Below are 24,595 nucleotides of genomic sequence, written 5' to 3' on the forward strand. Positions count from 1 at the left end.
TCACACTCCATAACACCAGGAGGTAACTTATATTCAGTTTGAAACATTCAAGATAAGAACAGCAAATTATGCCATCAGTTCATTACGATGAGGACTGAATGATCAAAAACATCCATTCTTAAAGGCACAGATTTTCTAAGACATACACTGGATACATCCATGAGACCATCAGTCACTTGAACAAATGAAATACAAGATGCAAAGTGCTTTACAATTTCCAATCAGACTTACAGGTTTTTAGCTGCTGCAATGTATTTTGTTAAAAAGTTTTTTACTTTGGAAATATGCATCACTTCTCTCACGGTGGTGTCTCGGTTCCTCAGCTGGATTAGTCCGTTTTCCAACGTGTCCTCATTGATGAATATGATGAAAAGGATTCCCATCTCATCATATCTGTACAGAAAATAATATCATGTGACCAAAGGCAGAGTAATGGTAACTGGAAGGCACAAGTGGAATGCAATTTTTTCATGTCTGAAATCGACACAGACTAAATAAACCAAGTCAGTCTAATATGTTAAAACAAACAAAAAATAAAAAAATAATTAAAAAAAATTACCGTATTTTTCAGACTATAAGACGCACCGGACCATAAGACGCACCTAGGTTTTAGAGGAGGGAAATAGGAAAAATTTTTTTTTCCTTTTTCCCTCCTCTAAAACCTAGGTGCTCCGGTGCGTCTTGTCCGAGTTCGGGATCGCCCTCCCCCGGCCCTGTCACCACTTCTCCCCTACTCACGACACGCGATCTTACCTGGTGGTCTAGTGATGTCGGGGCAGGAAAGAGACTTCAATTCTCGGCGGTCATTTTGAATCTCGCCGAGACCGTCAGGCTGCATACAGGAGGATGGAGAGCAGCGCGCTGGGCAGGAAAGAGGGGGCTCTTTCCTGCCCCGACATCACTAGACCACCAGGTAAGATCGCGTGACGTGAGTAGGGGAGAAGTGGTGACACGGCCGGGGGGAGGGCGATCCCGAACTCGGGGGGAGGGCGGGAGGGAGGGAAATCGCTACCTTCGGACTATAAGACGCACCCCCCATTTTCCTCCCAAATTTGGGGGGAAAAAGTGCGTCTTATAGTCCGAAAAATACGGTATCTTCAATAAAAGACCACAGTTTCTCTGTTCTCACTTTGTACAAAGCTGTTCCAGTGATGTCTGCATCGTCTCCAAATACCCAGGCCACACGGAAACGCCATTTTCTACCAGTTCAGCAAAGAGCCCTTGACATATCTGTTAGGAAAAAAAGTTAACTTCCGTAACTTTGTCTGTCTTCTGAAAGAAATGCCAAACTACCTCTAGCTGTATGCAAGCCAATGTAAAACTGTAGCAGTAACATTTTAATGGATTATATAATTCAATTTGTGTGTCAGAAAAACATTTGGACTGAGTAATGGGAAGAGTAAAGATAGTAAAGAAAGTGGAGGGGGGGGGGGGGGGAGACCAATGAGATTCCAACACAAGGACAACGTTTAATGAAGCTAAAATGGTGGCCTGGATGCAGTCCTGTGTTTCAGTATCGTCACCTTGCTTTGGAATAACACATGCTCATCTTTGTTATCCACTCAAACGAATAGTTTCACCTCCCGAGGCAGGTGCTTTGTGTGCCAAAATGCAGGACCGCTTTGAGTCCATTGTTTTAATTTTATCAAACGCTGCCCTTGTGTTGAAATCTGATTGGTCTCCCTCCCTTTATTAATTTTGTTTTTCCTTGCTTGCGTGCTTGGTGGTTTTACATTTTTTTTTTTTTTGGGGGGGGGGGGGGGGGGGGGGGGGGTGGTTGAGTAAAGATGGTGGGATGAGTTTACTGGTTGCTGCTCCTAGAATATTTTGCATTATCTTATGTTTCCAATTCTGAGGTCACTTAACTTGCTCCCAAGTGGATAAAATGCTTTAAGTCTATACATTCTGCAGAAACTTCATATTTATGGTAACCACTGTTTTTTTTTCCAGAACCTCAGCGAGCACTTTGCTCACAGTCAGAAAACTGCCCACCCCCCCCTTCCCCTGAGTTTGGCACGTAAAGCCTGAACTCAGAATCTAGCTTTTTTTGCAGACCTCAGGAAGTTCAATTTTAGTCAATATAGAACAAATCAAACAATTACCTAAGCGGTTTACAAATTAACCCCCTGTTTACTAAGCCGCGTGGCAATGCCGCTGTGTCGGCACTAGCACGGCTTAGCAAACAGGGGGTAAAAATACTAGAGTTGAAATGGGAGGATGGAAACAAGGGCTAAGTAGGATTATATGGTAAATTTAATTTAAAAAACAAACGAACTCAAAATTAGAGAGCTAAAATATAATTAAAATGAACCTAGGGAAGGGACACATATGATGGGAAGTGAAAAGAAAAAAAAAAAAAAAAAAAAGACAATGAAAAGGTAATCACGCTGCAAGGGAAGGGAACATCATTATCACCATCTAGGATCAGGGGCAAAAACTTTAGAGAGAGAGAGAAAAAAAAAGAGTTTTAAGGATGGCTTGAAATCCTTTAAAATTTGCCTTCCCACACCCACTCCTGAGGCCTACTGTGCTCCTTTGTGCTGGGTAACATTTTTTCTAAGAAAATCTTTGATGATTGGATCCCTATGAGGTATCCTACATTATATGAAAGCTAAACATTTTTGGGATAGATTCTATATATCACGCCTAAAAAATCCGCAACGAAAAAAATATGCCTAGGCGTATTCTATGAAGTATGCCTAAATTTAGGAACACTTTATAGAATATCTACATTTCGGCACAGTTTATAGACTATGTTGAGCGGACATCCACGCAACTAAATTTAGCCACGGGCATTTACGCCAAGTAAAACCTTGTGTGAATGAAGACGCCTAAATTAGGCACGGTCTGGGTGTATTCTATAACAATGCGCACAGATTTTAGAAATGTCCACGACTCACCCATTCCACGCCCCCCCCCCTCTCAGCTGTGTGCATTAGAATTTACACACACACAACTGTTTAAGCATATTCTGTAAAGTGATGCGTGTAAATTCTAATTAATGCCAGTGTCAATAATTACTTCCTGACAATTACGTCTTGTCTTGTGCTTGAAATATAGTAAATAAATGATAAAATTAACCAGTCAATCAGCACTGATAGTTGCCAATTAACAAGACAAGACCTATAATTGTGAGGATTTATTATAAGGAATCCAACAGGAAGTTTATACACCACCATTCTGCATCATCACAGGACTATTTAAGAAGCGACACGGTTTACGTACTGTAACTGAAGCATGACATTAAGCACTTGCAACACACCTGTCTCAGATCTGGGGTTGGTCCTCTTCCCATATCCAAGACAACTTTAATCGGAGCCAGGCAAGGGTGAAGCTTTAGCACCTACCAATGTAACAGCAAATAATCAGTCATCTTTTATGAGAGAATGATTACTGATGTTTCAAAAGAGAAAATGAGCAGAGATGCAGAGCCAGCAGTCTTTAAAAAAAAAAAAACCCAACGCCAGAGAGATATCGAAGATTTGTGCTCCGAGCAAACTATGATAGCAAAAAAGCAATAATGCCATACTGGGAAAAGACCAAGGGTCCATCGAGCCCAGCATCTTGTCCACGACAGCGGCCAATCCAGGCCAAGGGCACCTGGCAAGCTTCCCAAACGTACAAATATTCTATACATGTTATTCCTGGAATTGTGGATTTTTCCAAGTCCGTTTAGTAGCGGTTTATGGGCTTGTCCTTTAGGAAACCGTCCAACCCCTTTTTAAACTCTGCTAAGCTAACCGCCTTCACCACATTTTCCGGCAATGAATTCCAGAGTTTAATTACACATTGGGTGAATAAACATTTTCTCCGATTTGTTTTAAATTTACTACACTGTAGTTTCATCGCATGCCCCCCAGTCCTAGTATTTTTGGAAAGCGTGAACAGACGCCTCACATCCACCTGTTCCACTCCACTCATTATTTTATATACCTCTATCATGTCTCCCCTCAGCCGTCTCTTCTCCAAGCTGAAAAGCCCTAGCCTCCTTAGTCTTTCTTCATAGGGAAGTCGTCCCATCCACGCTATCATTTTAGTCGCCCTTCGCTGCACCTTTTCCAATTCTACTGGCCAAATGGATTACAAATAAAACACCAACAATTCAGCAACAGAGGTGCCAAATGATCTGTTTAATGCGATTTGAGAGAAGAGTGGTAGACCATGAGGCATATTTTCAAAGCACTTAGCCTTCCAAAATTCCATAGAAACCTATGGAACTTGGAAGGCTAAGTGCTTTGAAAATATGCCTCCATATCTCCAGTTTTAAAGAGGCGGACTATTGCAAGATATGGACTCCACTCTGGTTTAACGCTGCCGGCGGCAGCAAAAGGACCCATATTAAATATGTAAACCTGTGAATAGTAATAAGGATGTGTGGAGCAAATAAGCCATGAGTGAGGGATGGTAGGGAGGGAAGGAGGGGATTGGAAGAAAGGCTTAAGTTAAAGGATGATGAGGCACTAACAGAGTTAATTTATAGTATTTACTTGCAGTTTGACTTTGAAGTTATATGATACTAGTAAAAAAGGCCCGTTTCGTAAACAAATGAAACGGGCGCTAGCAAGGCTATAGAGAGAGAGTGAGAGTGTGTATATGTATGTGTGTCTGTGACACAGAGAAAGTGTGTGTGTGTGTCTCTGTGTGAAAGAGTGTGTGCACAGGTTGGGTGAAAATGAAGAGACAGCAGTGAAATTTTACATAGGACAGCTGAACCATTTGAGGCGTGTTTGTGTGTCTGTGTGAGAGAGTGTGTATATGTGTGTGGGTGCGTGTGTGTGTAAGATAGAGACAGTGTAAGTGTGCGTGCGTGCATCTGTGTGAAAGAGAGTGTGAAAGGGGTTGGACGGTTTCCTAAAGGACAAGTCCATAAACCGCTACTAAACAGACTTGGAAAAATCCAAAATTCCAGGAATAACATGTATAGAATGTTTGTACGTTTGGGAAGCTTGCCAGGTGCCCTTGGCCTGGATTGGCCGCTGTTGTGGACAGGATCCTGGGCTCGATGGACCCTTGGTCTTTTCCCAGTATGGCATTACTTATGTACTTATGTAGGGTCAAAATGAAGAGACAGCATTATAATTGTCCGTTTGAGGCTGTTCTTGCCTTATCTCCCCTGCCACCCCCTCCATACCCAATGATTCGTTCCTTGTCTTCCATCCCCTTTGTGTCCCGTGTATATGTGTGTGTGAGAGAGAGAGAGAGGTGCTAGCAGTCCCTGTGATAGTGGCAGGTCAGTTGCTCATTATATCCAGTTAAGAGTGAGAGTGTGTGTGTATGTGCTGGTTTTTTTCCTTCCCTCCTATGCCCTCCGTGTCCGTTGTTTGTGTGGAGAGCAGAGATCTATATGGTCCTTTTAGCGTTGCTGTTGACGTCGCGTAGCAACTGTGTGCTGCTGGTTTTCATTGTTCCGCGATGTGTCTTATGTCACGTTCCATCGCTTACTAACGGGTTTGTGATGCGGTTGGTTGAGTGTCATTGGTCCGCCCTCGACGTCATGACGTTTGATGCAGGGGGCGGGGCCAACACTCATGGGTGAATTCCTGGTTTCACCACCATGCATTTAGAACGTTGGGACTTGTGGAGGCTTCAGAACGTTTGGAGGTGCGTTTTATATAGAGAGAAGATAGTATTAAGTGAATGTTGAAGGGCCATAACATCATCAATACAAATTGCTCTAACCATAAAATGCTGGAACATAACTGATAGTATAGGAAGGGGGGGGGGGGGGGGGGGAGAGAAAATGTTAAAATTATACAATTGTAATCTTATACAATGGTTTTAGTTTCTTGATGACATTCTGTGTTTGTATTCTTCGCTGAGAATTGTATTTGCTAATTGATGTTATCGTTTACCAATAAAAAAAGATTTAAAACATAAAAAAAAACCCAAAACAAACACACACTCTTCACAAGTTACCAAGAGATTATCTGGTTGATATTCATCCATTGCTGGTTAGTGCTTTTAAAGCTGCTAAAAGCCACGGGCTGAATCAGACTCACATATTTGATACCAGGCCATGTTCGGGCACTGGCATTAAATGATCAAGTTTTCAGTGGATCCAGAATGTATGTGGATGCCAGACAATATTCTGGGGCGGCAACCGCATACCTAAACAGGCAAAGTTGGAGACCATACAAAAAGCAGCCCTATCTGCCCGGTTAGGTATGCAGGGTGCTGGCACTTAATTTCACTGGGGCCTGCATATTTATTTGGATTTTGCTCACACCTTTTTCAGCAGTAGCTCATATCTTTCCGAGTCCACCCTGACTACACACTTAAGACTGCCCTGGCTCTAAATGGACAGTACATGGCGGTCAGAAGGGATATTCACTGGCACTGCCCAGTTAAGTAACGCTAAATATCCCCTGTGATCAATGTTTAAGCGAGCAGGAGTTTCTCCTGCTCACTTAAATCCAAGCTATGCTTTCAGCATCAGTTACTGGACAACAGGAATGGCCACAATAGCAGCAGCTGTGTTCCTTTTCTCCTCAACCCCCCCCCCCCCCCCAGGCCTAACCGGTACCACCACACTGCAGCACTGTGGTCTGGAGTCAGAAGACCAGCCCGTTTAAAACCATTTTATCCATAATATATACACTGAGAGGTAGATATTTTTATTTATTTATTTTTGTTACATTTGTACCCTGCACTTTCCCACTCATGGCAGGCTCAATGCAGCTTACATGGGGCAATGGAGGGTTAAGTGACTTGCCCAGAGTCACAAGGAGCTGCCTGTGCCTGAAGTGGGAATCCAACTCAGTTCCTCAGGACCAAAGTCCACCACCCTAACCACTAGGCCACTCCTCCACTGATGCTAGTATTTGAGATTCTACATGGAATGTTGCTATTCCACTAGCAACATTCCATGTAGAAGTCGGCCCTCGCAGATCACCAATGTGGCCGCGCAGGCTTCTGCTTCTGTGAGTCTGATGTCCTGCACGTGCAGGACGTCAGACTCACAGAAACAGAAGCCTGCGCAGCCTTCTACATGGAATGTTGCTAGTGGAATAGCAACATTCCATGTAGAATCTCCAATAGTATCTATTTTATTTTTGTTACATTTGTACCCTGCGCTTTCCCACTCATGGCAGGCTCAGTGCGGCTTACATGGGGCAATGGAGGGTTAAGTGACTTGCCCAGAGTCACAAGGAGCTGCCTGTGCCTGAAGTGGGAATCCAACTCAGTTCCTCAGGACCAAAGTCCACCACCCTAACCACTAGGCCACTCCTCCACTGTTGCTACTATTTGAGATTCTACATGGAATGTTGCTATTCCACTAGCAACATTCCATGTAGAAGTCGGCCCTTGCAGATCACCAGTGTGGCCGCGCAGGCTTCTGCTTCTGTGAGTCTGACGTCCTGCAGGTACGTGCAGGACGCCAGACTCACAGAAACAGAAGCCTGCACAGCCTTCTACATGGAATGTTGCTAGTGGAATAGCATGGGGCTTACATGGGGCAATGGAGGGTTAAGTGACTTGCCCAGAGTCACAAGGAGCTGCCTGTGCTGGGAATCAAACTCAGTTCCTCAGGACCAAAGTCCACTGCACTAACCACTAGGCCACTCCTCCACTCCAGATCTCTTGGCAGAGGCAACATCACCTAGTATTTTGCAGTCCAGCCATCCTATTTTTATTCCAGACTTAAATAGAGACAGCAAACACGCCTGTAGCATTTCATTGCTTTAGTGAAGTCACAATCAAATTCTTCCTGTGATAATGGACATCATCAAAGGCATGCTATTGTGACATTTAACAGAAGGTGGATGCCATTCACTGTTAAATGGAAAAGATTAGATTGGGTGCTATTGGCTTTTGATTTCTGTTCTCTCCAGGCGCCGCAATGTAATTTCTAAGCTCCGTTTTCTTTTACATTTATCCAGTATTACGGGAAAGTACCTTTTTCTGATGCAGTTTCTTTTTCGAGGAGCTCTCGGTAACCTGCAAAGCATCGTAGAGGTATGCGAGCAAACCTCGATCCATATCTCCGTCCACTGACAATGCCTGAGGGACAACACTCTTTCTCCCATCCTTGGCCTGCAGAGGAAAAAGAAGCATCATTCAAACTAGAGAGCTGCATGGGAACGGGACAGAAGCAGTTCTGCGGGGTTCCCGTGGGGACGGAAGCAGTTCTGCGAGGTTCCTGTGGAAGTGTAAGCTGCACTGCATCAGCCTCTCATCTACCGAGTACCTTGAGTGCTGTCTCCTCCTCCTCTTCCTCCTTGCTTTAACAGCACAAATGTGGAAAGTCTTCCGTTAAGGAGGTGGTAGAGACACAAATGATGATGGAACTCAAAAAGACTTGGGACAAACACAGAGGATCTCTAATTAGAAAATGGAAGTTATAAAAATCCTAACCTTAAATGGCTGCATGTGTGTGGATGTGTCAAGTGACGCTTAGATGGCGACTCTGGCTGTGATTAACTAGGGCCAATACCGGACAGACTTGCATGGTCTGTGTCTAATATATGGCAGTCTGGTTTAGGATGGGCTAGAAAGGGCTTAAACAGCAACTTCAGTGGCTGGAACATAAGGACAGTGCTGGTCAGATTTTTACGGTCTGTATCCCACAAATGAGAAGACAAATAGACTGGAGTGGGCTTCAACGAGAACTCCAGCAATTGGAATAGTAGTATAGGGCCAGATAGACTTCTTTGGTCTATGTTCCAGAAACACGAAAGAAAGTATATAATATCACACTCAATTTAATCATGAATTGATAATGAGTGTGACTATTGGGCAGACTGGAGGACCGTTCAGGTCTTTATTTGCTGTCACTTACTATATTACAATTAATCCTCTTTGCTCCCGGGCTGATGCGCAGACCTCAGGTTTGACACCTGACCTACTGGTGCGTGCATGTGGTGACCTCTCAGCACACAGTGCTAGAAATCAGAGACAAATCTTACATGTGCACACCAGAGTGTTCTAAGTTTCAGCTTCCATTCCTTCCTTGCCTACAGTGATGTGGCTCAAATCCAGAGAGAGACTGAGGGAGCTGACCAGAATTTTCTTTTATGTGCCATTAAATTCTTGCGGGGACGGGTTGTGATGGGTTAAATTTTTGTGGGGATGGGTAAGATTCCAGTGGGGACGGGTGGGGATGGGTGAGATTCTAGCAGGGACGGGCAGGGATGGGTAAGATTTCTGTTCCCGTGCAACTCTCTAATCCAAACACAGAGAAACAACCAACCTCTGGACAAAGGTTACACAGTATTTAAACAAATATAATTATTTCACTATCAAAATGGCTCACTTAAATCAGGTCACCTGCTTCTCACTTACACCAGGAGCTTGTGCCACATCCACCGCGCTCAGAGTCCAGAACCCAGGCACCACCCTTAAGACATGGGTCTTCCCATATTAAGTCTTATCCGCCGGACAGATAAGCTATTTTTTTGCATCTTAAAAACCCCAATGAATGCTGCAGTAAAATTGAGTGATACAAATATAAACATTCAACAGAACGGTACCAGTGGGCATGTCAGTTAGGTTTCTGATGCGGGTCAAAACAATCAGTGCTCTCAGTATACCAAGATTCCTGTTGGTAGGAACAGATATTATACTTTCACAGCTATGTTTTTCGCTTTGTTCTGAATTTTTTGAAGGGGGGTGTTGGTTGGTTTTTGTTTTCTTTAACACCTGAACTATGTTTATGATTTATGATATCACTTTCTATGAGACCTTTCATCCAGGGCTGCCAAAAGACTGAGCCAGGCCTGGGGCAGGGCTGCTGCCGCCCTCCCAGGGTAGCCCCCACCCCAGGATCGCTGCCGCCACACCCCCTCCCCAAATACCTGCCCTGCTCCTGCCCTCACGGTTTCTGAGCATGCACGACATAAGGGGAAAAGTAGCCACAGGACAGAGTGAAGAACAGCACTGGAGGAAGACTTCTTCTGCTGGCGGAGCCTGGGGACCCCCGCCAGCCAAACCAGAGGTCCCAGCCCGAAGCCCTGTGTCTGCTCATCGCCAGCCTCTAAGAGGAGCCTGGTGCTGGAGTTCTCTCTCCAGCTCCTGTCAGGACATGATCACCCAGGTCCCATCAGGAGAGAGAGAGACCCCCGGTGCCGGGCCCGGGGGAATCTTGCCCCCTGCCCCCCCCCCCCCCCTCTTGGCGGCCCTGCTTTCATCTATCAACAAAGCAGTTTTGAACTACAGTTTGCCTTTCTTTACTTTAATTTTAAAGTATCCTAACATCACAAAGCTAAACATACACTTATATATTTAAACACAATGGACACCCGAAACAGATGCCCGTCTCTTGCTGCCACACCAGGAGTGTCAGAATTAACAAAAGTAAGTTATGTGTATTAGTGCCTCTGTACTATATCAAAACAATAATGAACAGTGGTCATGCCTGTAATTGGGCTTTATTCCCATGATGTGCTTGCAGTTCATCTTCTCCTAGCGTTCGAATTGTTTCCAGCAGTTCTTTTCCCCAGGGAAAAGCATAATAGAGATGCGCTCCCTTTCTTCCAGCTTCGTCCTGATAGTCGCTGCTGCTGAAGTCAGATGAACCTATAGCAAACTGGGGGCAGACAAGGAGTTTGGCAGTTAGCTTAGCAGGATGTAAAAAAAAAAAAAGGGTTGGACAATTTCCTAAAAGAAAAGTCCATAAGCCATTATTAAGATGGGCTTCGGAAAATCCATTGCTTATTTCTAGGATAAAGGGAAAGGGAAATGGGACTTGATATACCAGCTTTCTGAGGTTTTTTTTTTTTTTTTGCAACTACATTCAAAGCGGTTTACATATATTCAGGTACTTATTTTGTACCAGGGGCAATGGAGGGTTAAGTGACTTGCCCAGAGTCACAAGGAGCTGCAGTGGGAATCGAACTCAGTTCCCCAGGATCAAAGTCCACTGCACTAACCACTAGGCTACTCCTCCACTAGCAACATTCCATGTAGAAGCCTGCCCTTGCAGATCAGCATCGCAGCCGCGCAGGCTTCTGTTTCTGTGAGTCTGACGTCCTTCACGTACGTGCAAGACATCAGACTCACAGAAACAGAAGCCTGTGCGGCTGCGTTGCTGATCTGCAAGGGCAGGCTTCTACTTCTACATGGAATGTTGCTAGTGGAATAGCAACATTCCATGTAGAATCTCCAATAGTAGCAACATTCAATCTAGAATCTCAAATAGTAGCAACAGAATCTCAAATAGTAGCAATGTTCCATGTAGAATCTGAAATAGGGAAAGGCAAATGGGACTTGATATACCGCCTTCCTGAGGTTTTTGCAACTAGGTTTACATATATTCAGGTACTTATTTTGTACCAGGGACAATGGAGGGTTAAGTGACTTTCCCAGAGTCACAAGGAGCTGCAGTGGGAATCGAACTCAGTTCCCCAGGATCAAAGTCCACTGCACTAACCACTAGGCTACTCCTCTTTCCTCCTCCAGCATAAAATCTGTTTTAGTGTTCTGGGATCTTGCCAGGTACTTGTGACCTGGATTAGCCACTGTTGGAAGCAGGATACTACGCTTGATGGACCTTCAGTCTGTCCCAGTATGGCAACGCTTCTGTTCTTATTCATAGAATAGGCTAAGAGTGTATTGATGGCCACTCAGATGCCGAGAAATACCAGTCTACTAGACAATGCATTTTCTTTCCACAAAATAGGACAAATTGAGATTTAGAAGCCATTAGGCTTTGTGCACAGTATTAAAACAAAAACTGAAATTTAAATTTCCTTTCCTTTAGTCCTGCCTGACCAACCCAGACAGGTGGAGACAGAAAAAAAAAAAAAATCACGCTCATAGTTAATCACTCTCCTTATAGGGTACTGGTGTGGCCTTCACCTCCTCTGTATTTCTTAATCTCAAGCAGACTGTGTATGAGTTAAATGTGTATGCACTCACCGAGATAAAGGGCCAGAATCTAAGAAAGTCGGTTCAAGGCTCAAAATGGAAAGGTTGGATATGTAAGGGAAGACTTAGGTAGGGATGGAAGAAGGCAAGTGACAGTGGGATGGTGGGAGAAGTGGGGGGGAAGTAGTGAGGAAACATAAGGGTGAATATTATAAGTATTACTATACACATAGTTGGATATTACAGATTTGTGAATGGCACGATACAGAAGGTGACATATTTGTTAGATAAAACTGTTTAAAGTAGATACGTCGTGGGGGGGGGGGTGGGGGAATTACAATGATACAATGTTAAAATGTTGAAGCATAAACAGAGGGTGGGTGTAGGGGATGACTGTAAGTAGCAAATTGCTTTACTTGTTTATTTACTCAAGATTGAACTTCTGTATATTCAGAATGTGGAATGTGATGTTAATTTTGTAGTGTCATCAATAAAAGTGTTTAAAGATAAATGTGTATGCACTCAACTGATGCACATCTTATACATATTCACTGTGGGTATCCTGAAAACCTCAGTGGCTAAGTGTGACCCAAAGACTGGGCTGAAAACCACTGCTATACAGCATTAGCATGAATTCTGCTTAAGTGGTACCACGAGGGAGGGGGGCACCAGGGGTAGTCAAACCCTACACAGCAAGGATGGAGGCAAAGTGCATCAAACACCTACCACCCACTTAACACTTTTGCTATACCACCTTTCATCCAGCCTTTTGCAATTATAGGCCTTAGCAGCGGGAAAAGCTTTTAAGCAAATTTCACAAGACTTGGTCCCAGCAACAAGAGAACTATTTTTGTGTGCTTCTACTTCCACCTCCCCCCTCCTCCCCCCCCCCCCCCCCCACACACACAAAAACCCTGAATTTGAACTTATGCCAACGCTAGAAAGCATTAAAGCAGCCAAAACCAGATATATTAAAACACATTTCCTCATCCTCGTTTCTCATCTCCCAAAGCATTCTGTATTTCTTTCTTTTCACTTTGAACTGCAGAGTGCAAAGTATTAATTGAGCTTAAAAAGCAAAGACAAGAAATACAAAACCAGATTAAAAAAGTGTCTGCAAACAAATTGTCAAGGAACGAATGCCTTCTCTAAACTACAAATTGCAAAGTTGTCTAGCCTCTTTTCAGAAAGTAGTTCTACATTTTATCATCTTTATACTTTCTATCGTTTTGCTATAGCTATCACCTTATGGAACTTAGTGAATCATTATACAACAAACTCTAGGTTATAAACTTCTATCCCCAAAAGATTTTTATGAGCAAACATTAGAATAAAAAAAAAAAAAAGATGCAATTGCTCAAAGGGCAAAAATCAAAATCTGCACGAGTAGCTGGAGTATGGGAATGGGTCATGCGGTTTACATAGTAAAGAATTCCAACAAATCTCAAGTACATACCCAGTAAAAAAGGTAACCTAGAAACACAGTGAGCAGACTGTACTTACAATGGAAGCTCAAAGACATAACCACAGATTCTCTGAAACAGACTTTGATGATGTAATAAAGGCCCTGTTTAGCCTACATTATTGAAGTTGCTTGTTCCCAATTGTGACAAAACAAGCCTGTAAAACTGTATTAACTAATTCTTGAAGTGTATTTCTCCTATTGGCCAGCAGGTGGTATTTCCTGTTGTAAGCTGTTACAGAAAAAAATAAATAAATGTTCTCTCTTTAGATTAACATAAACAGGAAGCAAGAAGCAGTATATTTTTGAAATCTTGTTGCTCTGATTGGCCCAGGATCTCAATTTCATTTGGAGTGTACTGGCTTTTGGCCCAGTTTCAGCCCGGGAGAAGAAAGAGACAGTTTTTTTGTTGAAGCCCTGTAAAACAGTTATATTTGATAACTGGTGAGCAGCTATATGTCCTGATCTACCCAGGTAGAAAGTACAAAAATGTTTAATTAGTGTTATAATTGATCCATTTTTCAGTTACCTGTTATTGTTTGCTGACTGAATAATTTTTAAGACAATACATAATTTAGTTTGTTGCCTCTGCCTGTCTGGACTGATAAAGAATCCTGGTGGTTTGTGTGTTGGGTCTTTGAGTGCTTTCTGGGAACTGTGGGACCACTAGGAGTGTGGCTCCAGTAACCTAGAAATCACTGGAGATAATTTGAGAGTGGGAGACTCACCCAGAGGTGGCTGTGACCCAGTAGGTGAGAGGAGGGTGCTAGTGTAGAGCGCAAGCAGACCTGAGCTGTGCTGGGGATAAACCCTTTAAGTGGCCGTGGGGTATCCCCAGGCAGGTGGCTAGGTGTTTTGTGGCTCTGATTATGTGCATTTGCAATGCTATAGCTTTTGGCTGGTTTTGTCTACAAAAAACACATGACATCACCTAGCCAACAAATGTCATGTTTTGTTGTCCTTGTTTTATACTGCAATTGTTGAATAACAACAATTATGAAAAAACCAACCCCTCCCCCCCCAAAAAAAGCAAAACAAACAAAAAAAACACACGACACTAAAGTTGTCTGGATGACCTGACATTTGGAAAACTGTTGAAACAAGGGAGCTAATTTTCAAAGCACTTAGCCTTCTAAAGTTCCACAGGTTTCTATGGAACTTTGGAAGACTAAGTGCTTTGAAAATATGCCTCAATCTGCTGGGAAGTATATTTTGTGCTTTATTTTTGCATTTCCTATTAACATTCAAGTTTAATTTATGTTTCCTAAAAGACTTCGAGTTTAAGTTTTGGATCTTTACAACAAATTTTTGAGCAGGACTAAAAACTAAGATTTTTTTTTTTAATAGCTGTAAGCTCATTTCTTACTGATACTCCCTCTGAAGTACAGTTAAAATCATCTGCAAAACTGTCTATATTACAGGCCTGTAATATAGACAGTGTACACTGTTTGTTATTCTCTAAGGCCCTGGACTTTTTATGAGGGGGTACTGAGTACCGAGACCTTTTCCACTGTCTACTAAAATTGACCCATGGTCCCCAAGTTTTAATGAAAGAGCTCAGGCTCTACACACAATTCTACCTTGTCATAGCTTCTGTGACTGGTTGCAGGGGGCCTGGCTATTGTGGGGTGGGGTCCCTCAGTCTTCACCCCAACCCCGAAGGGTGGCCCGCCATTTGAGTATCGGCACCTATTTTGCTAGAAAAAAAATGCACTGCTAAGGCCACACTTTTTCCAGGACTGTTACGATTTGATGAAAATCTGAACCCAGCTGCCCATGCACAAATTTGCAAATATTTGCTTTTGTGCCAGTTGTTTGTAATTTAGGGTCATTCTTATTTTAAGAATCCCTCTGTTCTCCAATTGCCCCCTATAGCTCAGCTCTAAGTTTTAAGCATTTCTTATAAATTTCATAAATTTTTTTTTTTTTTTAACTTCTGCACTAATCAAGTTAACTTTAAAATTACCTTTCTCCACCACAAAAGTCGTTGGCGCAGCCAGTAATCAAACCACTGCCCCGAGGTCCTTGCAGAGCAAAACCACACGAGAGAAGACATGGTTCTTTCACCTGTGCTTTAAACAACACCAAGGTCAGAAAGTTGACTCCTTAAGACAGAGCAAAGAGACAGCAAGAGAAAAATAAGGAACAGGTAAAATACTTGCATTGCAAGTAAGAATTGTATTTTAGAACAGACCTTCTGTGGCTGTACCTTATGACATGGTCATTTTCTTGGCCTTTATCAGGAAGAGGGTGAAAACATACTCCAACCTGTGCTAAGCCAAAAGGAATTTTTTTGTTTACGAGGTCCAGGCACTGAGAATACTGCTCCAAAGCACCTGCAACATGATAAATCAAGTGAACATTTTCTGCTGTGCCCTGATGAATTACATGTATATATTAACCCATTAGTGCCCAACGTTCCCATGTCAATTTGTTCCCATATGGCTTATCATGGGAGCATTGGACACTAATAGATTAAAACACAAGAAATAAAAACAGACTTTCAAAAATCCATAAGTACATTTCAGACTCAGTGGACTGGGAGCAGCTCGCCTCTTCCCAAACAAAAAACAAAAGCAGATTTCAAATATCTACAATGTGGTAAACATCTGCATATCATTGCCCTATTGAAGCTTTCAATCGCTACTGTGCTGAACGCACTTTAAAAGAGTGATCATGATCTAGAGTCCGTTATGGGGGAGAAGGCTGGCATTGCTATCGAATGGTCATACTCTAATTTCCAAGAACCAGCATAGAAGTTTCTTGCTAAAATTACCATGCAGAAGGTTGTCTCGTAGCATTACTGATGTCTTTAAAATACTTTCCAAAGACAAAAGTAGCTCTTCTTTGGTTAACTTTTGGTTTAACATGCTGTCTCTAAGTACTTCAGAGTGCATTAACACCGTAGTCCTTCCATCTGAATTTAGTACTCCAGGCAGCTGATGTAAGGTATCAACTCTGAAAATCTGCTCTCTGAATGTGACTATGGAGTTCCACCACTGAGATATCAGGTTCTTCTTCAATTCGACACCCAAAGGCCCAAGGCTATGACAACCATTCCAAACAGAATCCCTTGTGAGCTTGCCACTGGTTATGAAGTGCCTTCGCTGGCAGAGATCCAACAGCATCTCATTGATTTCAAACCACTCACTGGGGCAAGTGCCATAATTTGGAAACTTTGGACAAGGTAAAAGCCCATGGAAACAAATCTTTGCTCTCTTGAACTGTCTATTAAGGAACAAATCAGACAGCCTGATGCAAGACGTCCTAACCATGATTTAAAGTGAACTTCAATGTTGAGTTCACACTCTTCTTAATGTGTGGTCTCTCTTGGGATCTCTGCTGGCAAACTTGGGACATCTACAAAAAAAACAAAACACAATTTATTAGGACAGCAGATTCAAGTAGTGGAGGAGTGGCCTAGTGGTTAGGGTGGTGGACTTTGGTCCTGGGGAACTGAGTTCGATTCCCAGCACAGGCAGCTCCTTGTGACTCTGGGCAAGTCACTTAACCCTCCATTGCCCGCCGCATAGAGCCTGCCATGAGTGGGAAAAGCGTGGGGTACAAATGTAACAAAAAAAAAAAGTAGTGGGTTGAGAAGCTGGGAAGCCAGGGTTCAAATCCACTTGCGGTTCCTTCTGATCTTGGGTCAGCCACTTCTCCCTCCACTACCTCAGGTACAAAATTAGGGCTTAATTTACAAAGCTGTGCTACCAATTCCTATGTGGCAAATGAGAAAAAGCCCAATTCCTATGGGCTTCCTCTCAATTGCTAAGTGGGAATCGCAAGCGCAGTTTTATAAATGAAGCCCTTTGATTGTAAACCCTTGGTGATAAGGAAAAACCTAGTCTACTGAATGTAACATGCCTTGAACTACTACTGGAAAGGAGTGAACTAAACCTAAAAACCCAGATACAAGTACAATTGGAAAGCTGGGGGTGCGGGGAGGCAGGCAGCTTCATCCTGCACCTTTGAACTTCATTTCAGTTAGAATTAGGTCTGGGATCTGACTCAATGAGCTTTCATTTGCAACCACCTGAGGATTTCCCTTATTTGACCTCCCCTTCCACTTTACTGGATCAAGAATAGCTTGAGATGAAAAAGTCAAGACAACTGCTGTGAACAACATATTCAAGTATCTTGGATAGGAAAGAGAGGAGGGAGATGGGGGCGATAATTGGAAGGACAGGTATGGTCTAATGAAGGTTTTTTGAGGAGTGGTGTGACTATGGCATGTTTGAATGCATCAGGAACAGTCACAGTGGACAGTGAAAGATTAAGGATATGATAGATAAAAGGGATGACAGTAGGAGAGATAGTGCTATGTAGATGGGTGGGAATAGGATCAGAGGAACAGGTAGTTAGTTTCGAAGAGGAAAGAAAATGTGTAGTTTCCTCTTCAGTGATTTCAGAAAAGGAAGAAAAAGAGGCTGGGGTTGAAGGAGGGTTGAGAGAATGGACTTAGGGAAGAAGGGGTGGAGGTGACTTGGTTGAGAATTCAAGTTTAATCACGTGAACCTTATCATAAAAGTACTCAGACAGAGTCTGGGAAGAAAGTGAAAGGGGAGTTGGAGGTGAAGGCAGTTTGAGGAGAGAGTTCAGTGTGGCAAAGAGACACTGAGGGTTTGAGCCAAGAGAATGTGTCAACTGGATGTAGTAGTACTGTTTGGCACGTGAAAGAGCAGACTGGAAGGAGGTCAGCAAGAGTTTGAAATGTATGATGTCCGCATGGGCACGGGATTTCAACTAAAGGCATTCAGCAGAGCGGGCACAGAAAAGAAGGTAGTGTAGAGGTCAGCCAAGGCTGGGGTTTGATAGGCCTTACAGAACAGGGAATGGGAGGAGAGAGAGTATCCAGAGAAGAGGATAGAGTAGTATTATAGGAAGAGACAGCCTCATTGACAGACTTGGATAACATAGTGGTTGAGAAGAGGTTTGAAACATTGGAGGACAGAGTAGAAGAGTCAATAGCCTGAAGATTCCTAAATGTACTGGTTGAGATTGGACAGGACTGGGGGGGGAGGATGTTTAAGTGTGAAAGTAATCAGATGATGGTCAGCGAGGGGAAGAGCTGAGGCGCAGAACCTGGAGAGGGAGCATTTGTAGAAGAAGATAAGATCAATACAGTGGCCATTCTGGTGGGTGGGGATAGTAGAGCACAGTTGAAGACTGAAAGAGGACGTTAAAGTGAGAAACTGAGACGCATAAGAGTCAGAGGGATCGTTAGCATGAATGTTAAAAGCCCCAAGAATGAGGGAAGGAGATGAAGGTTTAAGAAAGAAGGTAAGCCAGGTGTCAAAGTCAGTGAAAAAGGGACTTATCAGGGAGTCGATAAATGACTGCTACTTGGAGAGGCAGAGGAGTGAATAGATGGATGGAGTGGACTTCGAAGGAAGAAAAGCAGCAAGACTGAGGTGGAAGAAGAGGTTGAAATCTACAGGAGGGAGAAAGTAGTAGCCAGATACCACCTCCGTGGCCAATCCGGTGGGGAGTATGGGAGAAAAGGTAACCTCCGTGACACAGGGCTGCAGCTGAAGCAGAGTCTTCAGGGCAAAGCCAAGTCTCAGGGCAAGCAGATGGACAGTACGAGAGATAAAGAGGTCATGTATGTAGGAAAGTTTGTTTCAGACAGAGTACGTGTTCCACAGAACACATGAGAAACGCAGAGAAGGAGGGAGGAGAGGAACAGAAATTAGATTGGAGACATCATGGTGTGACCTGCACGAATGGGATGAGAGCTGATGTGGAGGACCAGAATTGGCATTGATATCGCCAGCGAAGAGCTGGAAAAGGAGCAAGAACGTACGGAGAAGAGTAGGAGAGCCATGACGACAGCGACGAAGGCGAGATGTACTCAGAATGGAGATTGTAGAATGAAAGGAATGGAATGTTGAAGGTTGAGAGCCGAGAAGGAAGAAGACAAAAGACATGGTAAGATGATGAAAGCAGAAGGTGGGCAATGTGTTCCTTCAGTATACAGTAGTTTCAGATGGAGAAAGAGATTGGGAATGGACAGCACCAAGAAGAGAAAGTGTACTGGAGCCATAAGTAGGAACTGGGAGAAAATACAAGGTATACAGAGAAAATGCTTCGGCACCTGGAGCTAAGGTCCTGGAAGGATCGGTGTAGGCCTGGTAGTCACCCTGGAGAAGACTGTGAGGATATGCAGATGGGCTGCAAGTCCTCCACAGCACCTGAAAGGCAGCTGGTGGGATCGCTGGGCACCTCCCAGCCAAGAAAAGGCTTACCAGGGGTTAGGCCAAAGCTAGCATTCCTCCCTCTGAGTCACCTGATCTTCCCCAAAGAAAAAAGGAAAACCCCCGAGGGGAAAAGTATCCTGCAGTGCCATTGGCCAGACATCCTCAGTTCTAATGCTCTGTGCTCTGATTAGCCTTCAGTTCTAATGCTCTGTGCTCTGATTGGCCTTGAAGTCAAAGACCTAGCCCAGAATGTGCTAGAACTTCCCAGTCTCAGAAGTGTGGAGGGAGAAGACCTCTGCACCGAGACCCTGTTCAATTCCTGTGAGCAGTTTATTTTCCTGACCTCCCCAGGTACTACTTAGGTAGTAACAAATGTTCAGTTAGATTTAACATTAAACCCTTATTTTACTGGTTTTAAAACTTTTACCATTCACTGTTCTGCCTTTTTTTTTTTTTATTTAATAAACCTATTAGTTTGTTAGCTCTGTTGCCCTGGACTCATACAAACGTTAGCCATTTTGAGCACATTGTTTGCTATGGATAATTTGTAAAGCAGTTTTTATGCACTGCTATGTATTTCTCCTGATGAAGATAGCGAAACAGAAGGATTTCCTACTGTCGAGAAACAAGGAAATTGGACATTTTTGCCAGAAGGATAGTATAAATTGGACACTTTAATTTTGGAGAAACCCCACAGACTGTGAAAATCCTATGAGGCTGCACTTCTGTCAGGACAATTTGGATGTTTTGAGCTAAGTAAAGTTAACTTTTTGTCAGAATTAGAATCCATTCATTAGTAAGGATGGAAGTTTAAGCAATTCTAGCAATGTTATAAGAGTTTTTGCTCTATTTTGAGTTTTCTTTACTTGCAGGAAGGCTTCTCTGTTTGAATGAGGATTTTAGTCTAGTGAGGGATTGCTAATTAGTGTCTATTTGGGTGATTTATATTCATAGTGAGATCTAGTGTTGTGGGTATTTGGATCTGTATTGTGTTAAATTGTGTTAACCTCCCTTCTGTTTTTTAAACACAGACTTTTCTCCCACTTCTTTAGAATTTTTGAAATATTCTGGGAGTTTTTCTCTGGGGTTTTTTTCGGAAGGTGGTGGAAGCCCGTGATGGTAATATTTACAGTGCAGCATAAAAGTTAGGCTCCCTGTTACACTGAAGTTATTTTATATAAATTTAATACATTTTATCCTTCAGATCTGAATCCCCAGTGTGACACTATATTGGAGTGATATAGTAACATAGTGAATGACAGCAGATAAAGACCTGTACGGTCCATCCAGTCTTCCTAACAAGATAAACTCATTTTACATGGTATGTGATACTTTATATGTATACCCGAGTTTGAGTTGTCCTTGCCTTTCTCAGGGCACAGACTGTAGAAGTCTGCCCAACACAGTTCTTTTAGTAAAAGTTCTGAATATTCTGGAATCCTAAAGAGTTACAAGATTCTGGAATCCCAATTAGTAGCAACATTGCATGTAGAACCCCAAAGAGTAACATAGTAAATGATGGCAGATAAAGACCTGCACGGTCCATCCAGTCTGCCCAACAAGATAAACTCATTTTACATGGTATGTGATACTTTATACCCCAGTTTGTTTTGTCCTTGCCATTTTCAGGGCACAGACTGTAGAAGTCTGCCCAACACAGTTCTTTTAGTAAAAGTTCTGAAGATTCTGGAATCCTAAAGAGTTACAAGATTCTGGAATCCCAATTAGTAGCATCATTCCATGTAGAACCCCAAAAAGTAACATAGTAACATACAGTAACACAGTAAATGACTGCAGATAAAAAGACCTGAACAGTCCATCCAGTCTGCCCAACAAGATAAACTCATTTTACATGGTATGTGATACTTTATACCTATACCTGAGTTTGATTTGTCCTTGACTTTCTCAGGGCACAGACCGTAGAAGTCTGACCAGTACTGTTCTTGTACTAAATTCTGAAGCTAACATCGAAGCCCCTTAACATTTACACTCCAGCCCATCCCTATCTATTCATTGTAGATGACGACAGAGAAAGACCTGCACTGTCCATCCAGTCTGCCCAACAAGATAAACTCTTATGTGCTACTTTTTGTGCATATTTGACCTTGATTTGTATCTGCCATTTTCAGGGCACAGACCGTAGAAGTCTTGCACAGAACTAGCCCCACCTCCCACCACCGGCTCTGGATATGTTAAGGAGACAGTGTGACTTTACTGGGGGGCACATTTCAGAAACCATCTACCAAATGCCTCCTAATGTTTAATCCAAATCGCTCTCTTTTGGATTTTATTATGACCAAATCTACTCTTCCTCTTTTGAGACTTCACTAATTTATACTTCCACCGTTTAACATTATGTAAATGTGATATCTGCATAGGACTTCGAGTTCATTAATAACTACTACTACTTCCAAAAGGTAAATCCAAGATACCAAGTCCCATCCTCACGCTCATTCGGGGATCGGCCTCCCCTCCCTACGATCTGCCACTCTCACTCCTCCCCCGACCAAACTCATACCTGAGGTCGCCCACCAGCAATCCCACAGCTTTCTTTTTTTTCTCCGGTGCCTCGTGAAGCTACACAACCTCTACAACATTCCATTCCGCTTGCCGGAAACAGGAAGTTGCGTCAAAACAGAGGGGCGCGAGCGGCTCCCAGTCCTTCAGCGCACACACCAGCCAGCCAGGTCTTCTGAATCAACAGAAGGTGCTGCTGCTGCTGCATTGATTGTGTAGTTAGTGCTCCGTAAAAGTGTGGGAGGAGGTCTGGAGGATACCCATGTGGCTGCTTTACAAAATCTGTATGGGAGAAGCTCTGCGAAGATGCGCTTTTTAAAAGCAACGGTCCGAAAACTGAGCTGTTTCTTGAGAAATCTCTATTTTCATAATAAAAAAAAAATTTGCAAGCCGCTATCAATTGCGACAAAGTATGTTTGGTTTCTGGTTGAGACAGATGCCGCTCCCGTAGAAAAAGAAACAACTGAGATGGGCGGCCTGGGCATGTGCCAGTTAAATGGTAAGTGCTCCACGTTGCTTAACATCAGTAAAACGGTAACGGAATTCAAACATGCGTGGGATGTGCATAAAGGAATCCTGTGCAGAAGGAATGGATCCTCAGAAGTTTAGCTGAAATTGGGTGGCGGAGCAGGTGGGGGGAAGAGGGGTTGGTGGTTGGGAGGCGAGGATAGGGGAGGGCAGACTTATACGGTCTGTACCAGAGCCGGTGATGGGAGGCGGGAAATACTGCTGGGCAGACTTATATGGTCTGTGCCCTGAAAAAGACAGGTACAAATTCAAGGTAAGGTATACACATATGAGTTTATCTTGGGCAGACTGGATGGACCATGCAGGTCTTTTTCTGCCGTCATCTACTATGTTAGTATGAGCAGGTGGGCATGTAACCCGGTCCTGCTATCCCAGGTTAGAAGGGGCTCGAGAGGCACCGCAGTCACTTACTCACTCTGGTCCCCGTCAGCCTCATCTACTTAGGAACCACACGACACTCAGAAGATTGAAAGTAACTGGAACTTTTATTTCACTGATGGTTTCATGCAGTTCTGATGTAACTTTCAAGACGATCACAGCAATAGTACATTACTGGGTTAACACATGAGCACAACCTTCATTCCTGTCCTGCAGTGTGATTGAAGCCCAGCACAGATTCTGATGTACTTCAACACCATCAGGCGAGACTCAGTGTAACTGTCTTCTCCCGTTCCGGCTGTCACCCCAAAAGTCTTGCCTTAGCCAGGGGTAGACCACACTCCACCCGAGCACCAGTTACTGCTGGACTCCCCAATCCGCCCAGGTTCTGTCTCCTTAAATGGCAGATGTAATCTAACAGTTCACAGTCTATAACTTCAATCTGTGGGTTACAGCATTGCAGGACCCCCCCCCCCCCCCTTAACTGCAATGGGTCACCTCACCAAGGATCGAGTTACTCTGTCAAGAGGCAGAACCAGAGACAATTCTCTTCCCACAGGTTTCCTTTTTATAACCTCTGAGCTCCTCCTGGGTCCTCCAGTCACTCCAGAGAGGAAACTTATGGTCTTGAATCTGGCAGGGGTAAGATTCCAGACAGAAAAGAACTTTATAAGCAATTTCCCCTAATCAAAACACAGGTGGATGCTTTCTGTATCTTTAAATATAGATTTCCAAACTCCCATTAGTTCCTCTTCCAAATCACTTTCCCATAAGCACATAAACCTGCATAAGCTCTTTACCCCTTAAATATGTATACACAATAGACACTAGTCTTTTTAACTTCCCCAAAGCTAACTACAAGTATTTCAATACCATCAGGCTAGACTCAGTGTAACTGTCTTCTCCCTTCCGGCTGTCACCCCAAAGGTCTCGCCTCAGCCAGGGGTAGACCACACTCCACCTCAGCACCAGTTACTGCTGGACTCCCCAATCCGCCCAGTTTATGTCTCGTCAAATGGCAGATGTAATCTAATAGTTCACAGTCTATAACTTCAATCTGTGGGTTACATCATTGCAGGACCCCCCCCCCCCCTTAATTGCAATGGGTCACCAAGGACCAAGTTACTCTGTCAAGAGGCAGAACCAGAGACAATTCTCTTCCCACAGGTTTCCTTTTTATAACCTCTGAGCTTGTCCTGGGTCCTCTAGTCACTCTAATGACCTGCTATCCATCACTCACACTATCATGATTCTTAAACAACCATGGGTTACATCAGAATACTGGAAGTATTACGGATTGATTTAAATAAAATGGAGACACCACCTTAGGAAGAAATTTTGGATGTGGTCTAAGGAATGTCATTATGCAATATTTGAGTATATGATTCATAGTGTACCAGCGCTTGAAACTCATCAATACGGTGTGCTGATGTGATTGTAATCAAAAACAGCTTTTTCCATGTGATATGTTCAGCGCAGCCCCACTTGTTCTCCTGGGGCTGATGAAGCGACGCTTATACCGAGAAGATTTATGACCAAGGCCATACTGTCACATCCACATGCTAGCAGGCAATCCCATCACTTTATCCATATATAATGAATGAGTGTAATAATTTAAATGAATGGAACCACTGAATATGAACATAAAGTGGTACAGAAAGAAATAACATAAAATAATAATAGTAAAATGAATTTATAAAGGCAA

At 43.3% G+C, this 24,595-nt stretch overlaps 1 protein-coding gene across 2 annotated transcripts; it reads right to left on the reverse strand.

Moving 5' to 3' along the window:
• Positions 1 to 209: 209 nt before the first annotated feature.
• On the reverse strand, positions 210 to 22,074 carry POLG2 (DNA polymerase gamma 2, accessory subunit). Of its 2 annotated transcripts, none has more exons than XM_030208428.1 (9): positions 21,986 to 22,074; positions 16,044 to 16,627; positions 15,477 to 15,603; positions 15,234 to 15,339; positions 10,355 to 10,525; positions 7,897 to 8,034; positions 3,263 to 3,343; positions 1,130 to 1,230; positions 210 to 393 (listed from the first exon to the last, which is right to left on the reverse strand). In XM_030208428.1, the coding sequence occupies exons 2-9, from the start codon at positions 16,540 to 16,542 to the stop codon at positions 228 to 230; spliced, it is 1,389 nt and encodes a 462-aa protein (XP_030064288.1). In that variant the 5' UTR covers positions 16,543 to 16,627; positions 21,986 to 22,074; the 3' UTR covers positions 210 to 227. The 2 variants fall into 2 exon arrangements, with proteins under 2 accessions (XP_030064288.1, XP_030064289.1); XM_030208429.1 differs by lacking the exons at positions 210 to 393; positions 1,130 to 1,230 and adding exons at positions 4,488 to 4,516; positions 5,625 to 5,688 and having other exon boundaries at positions 3,016 to 3,343.
• Positions 22,075 to 24,595: the final 2,521 nt, after the last annotated feature.

This window comes from Microcaecilia unicolor, chromosome 6, assembly GCF_901765095.1.
Source record: "Microcaecilia unicolor chromosome 6, aMicUni1.1, whole genome shotgun sequence".
Classification (NCBI taxonomy): Eukaryota; Metazoa; Chordata; class Amphibia; order Gymnophiona; family Siphonopidae; genus Microcaecilia; species Microcaecilia unicolor.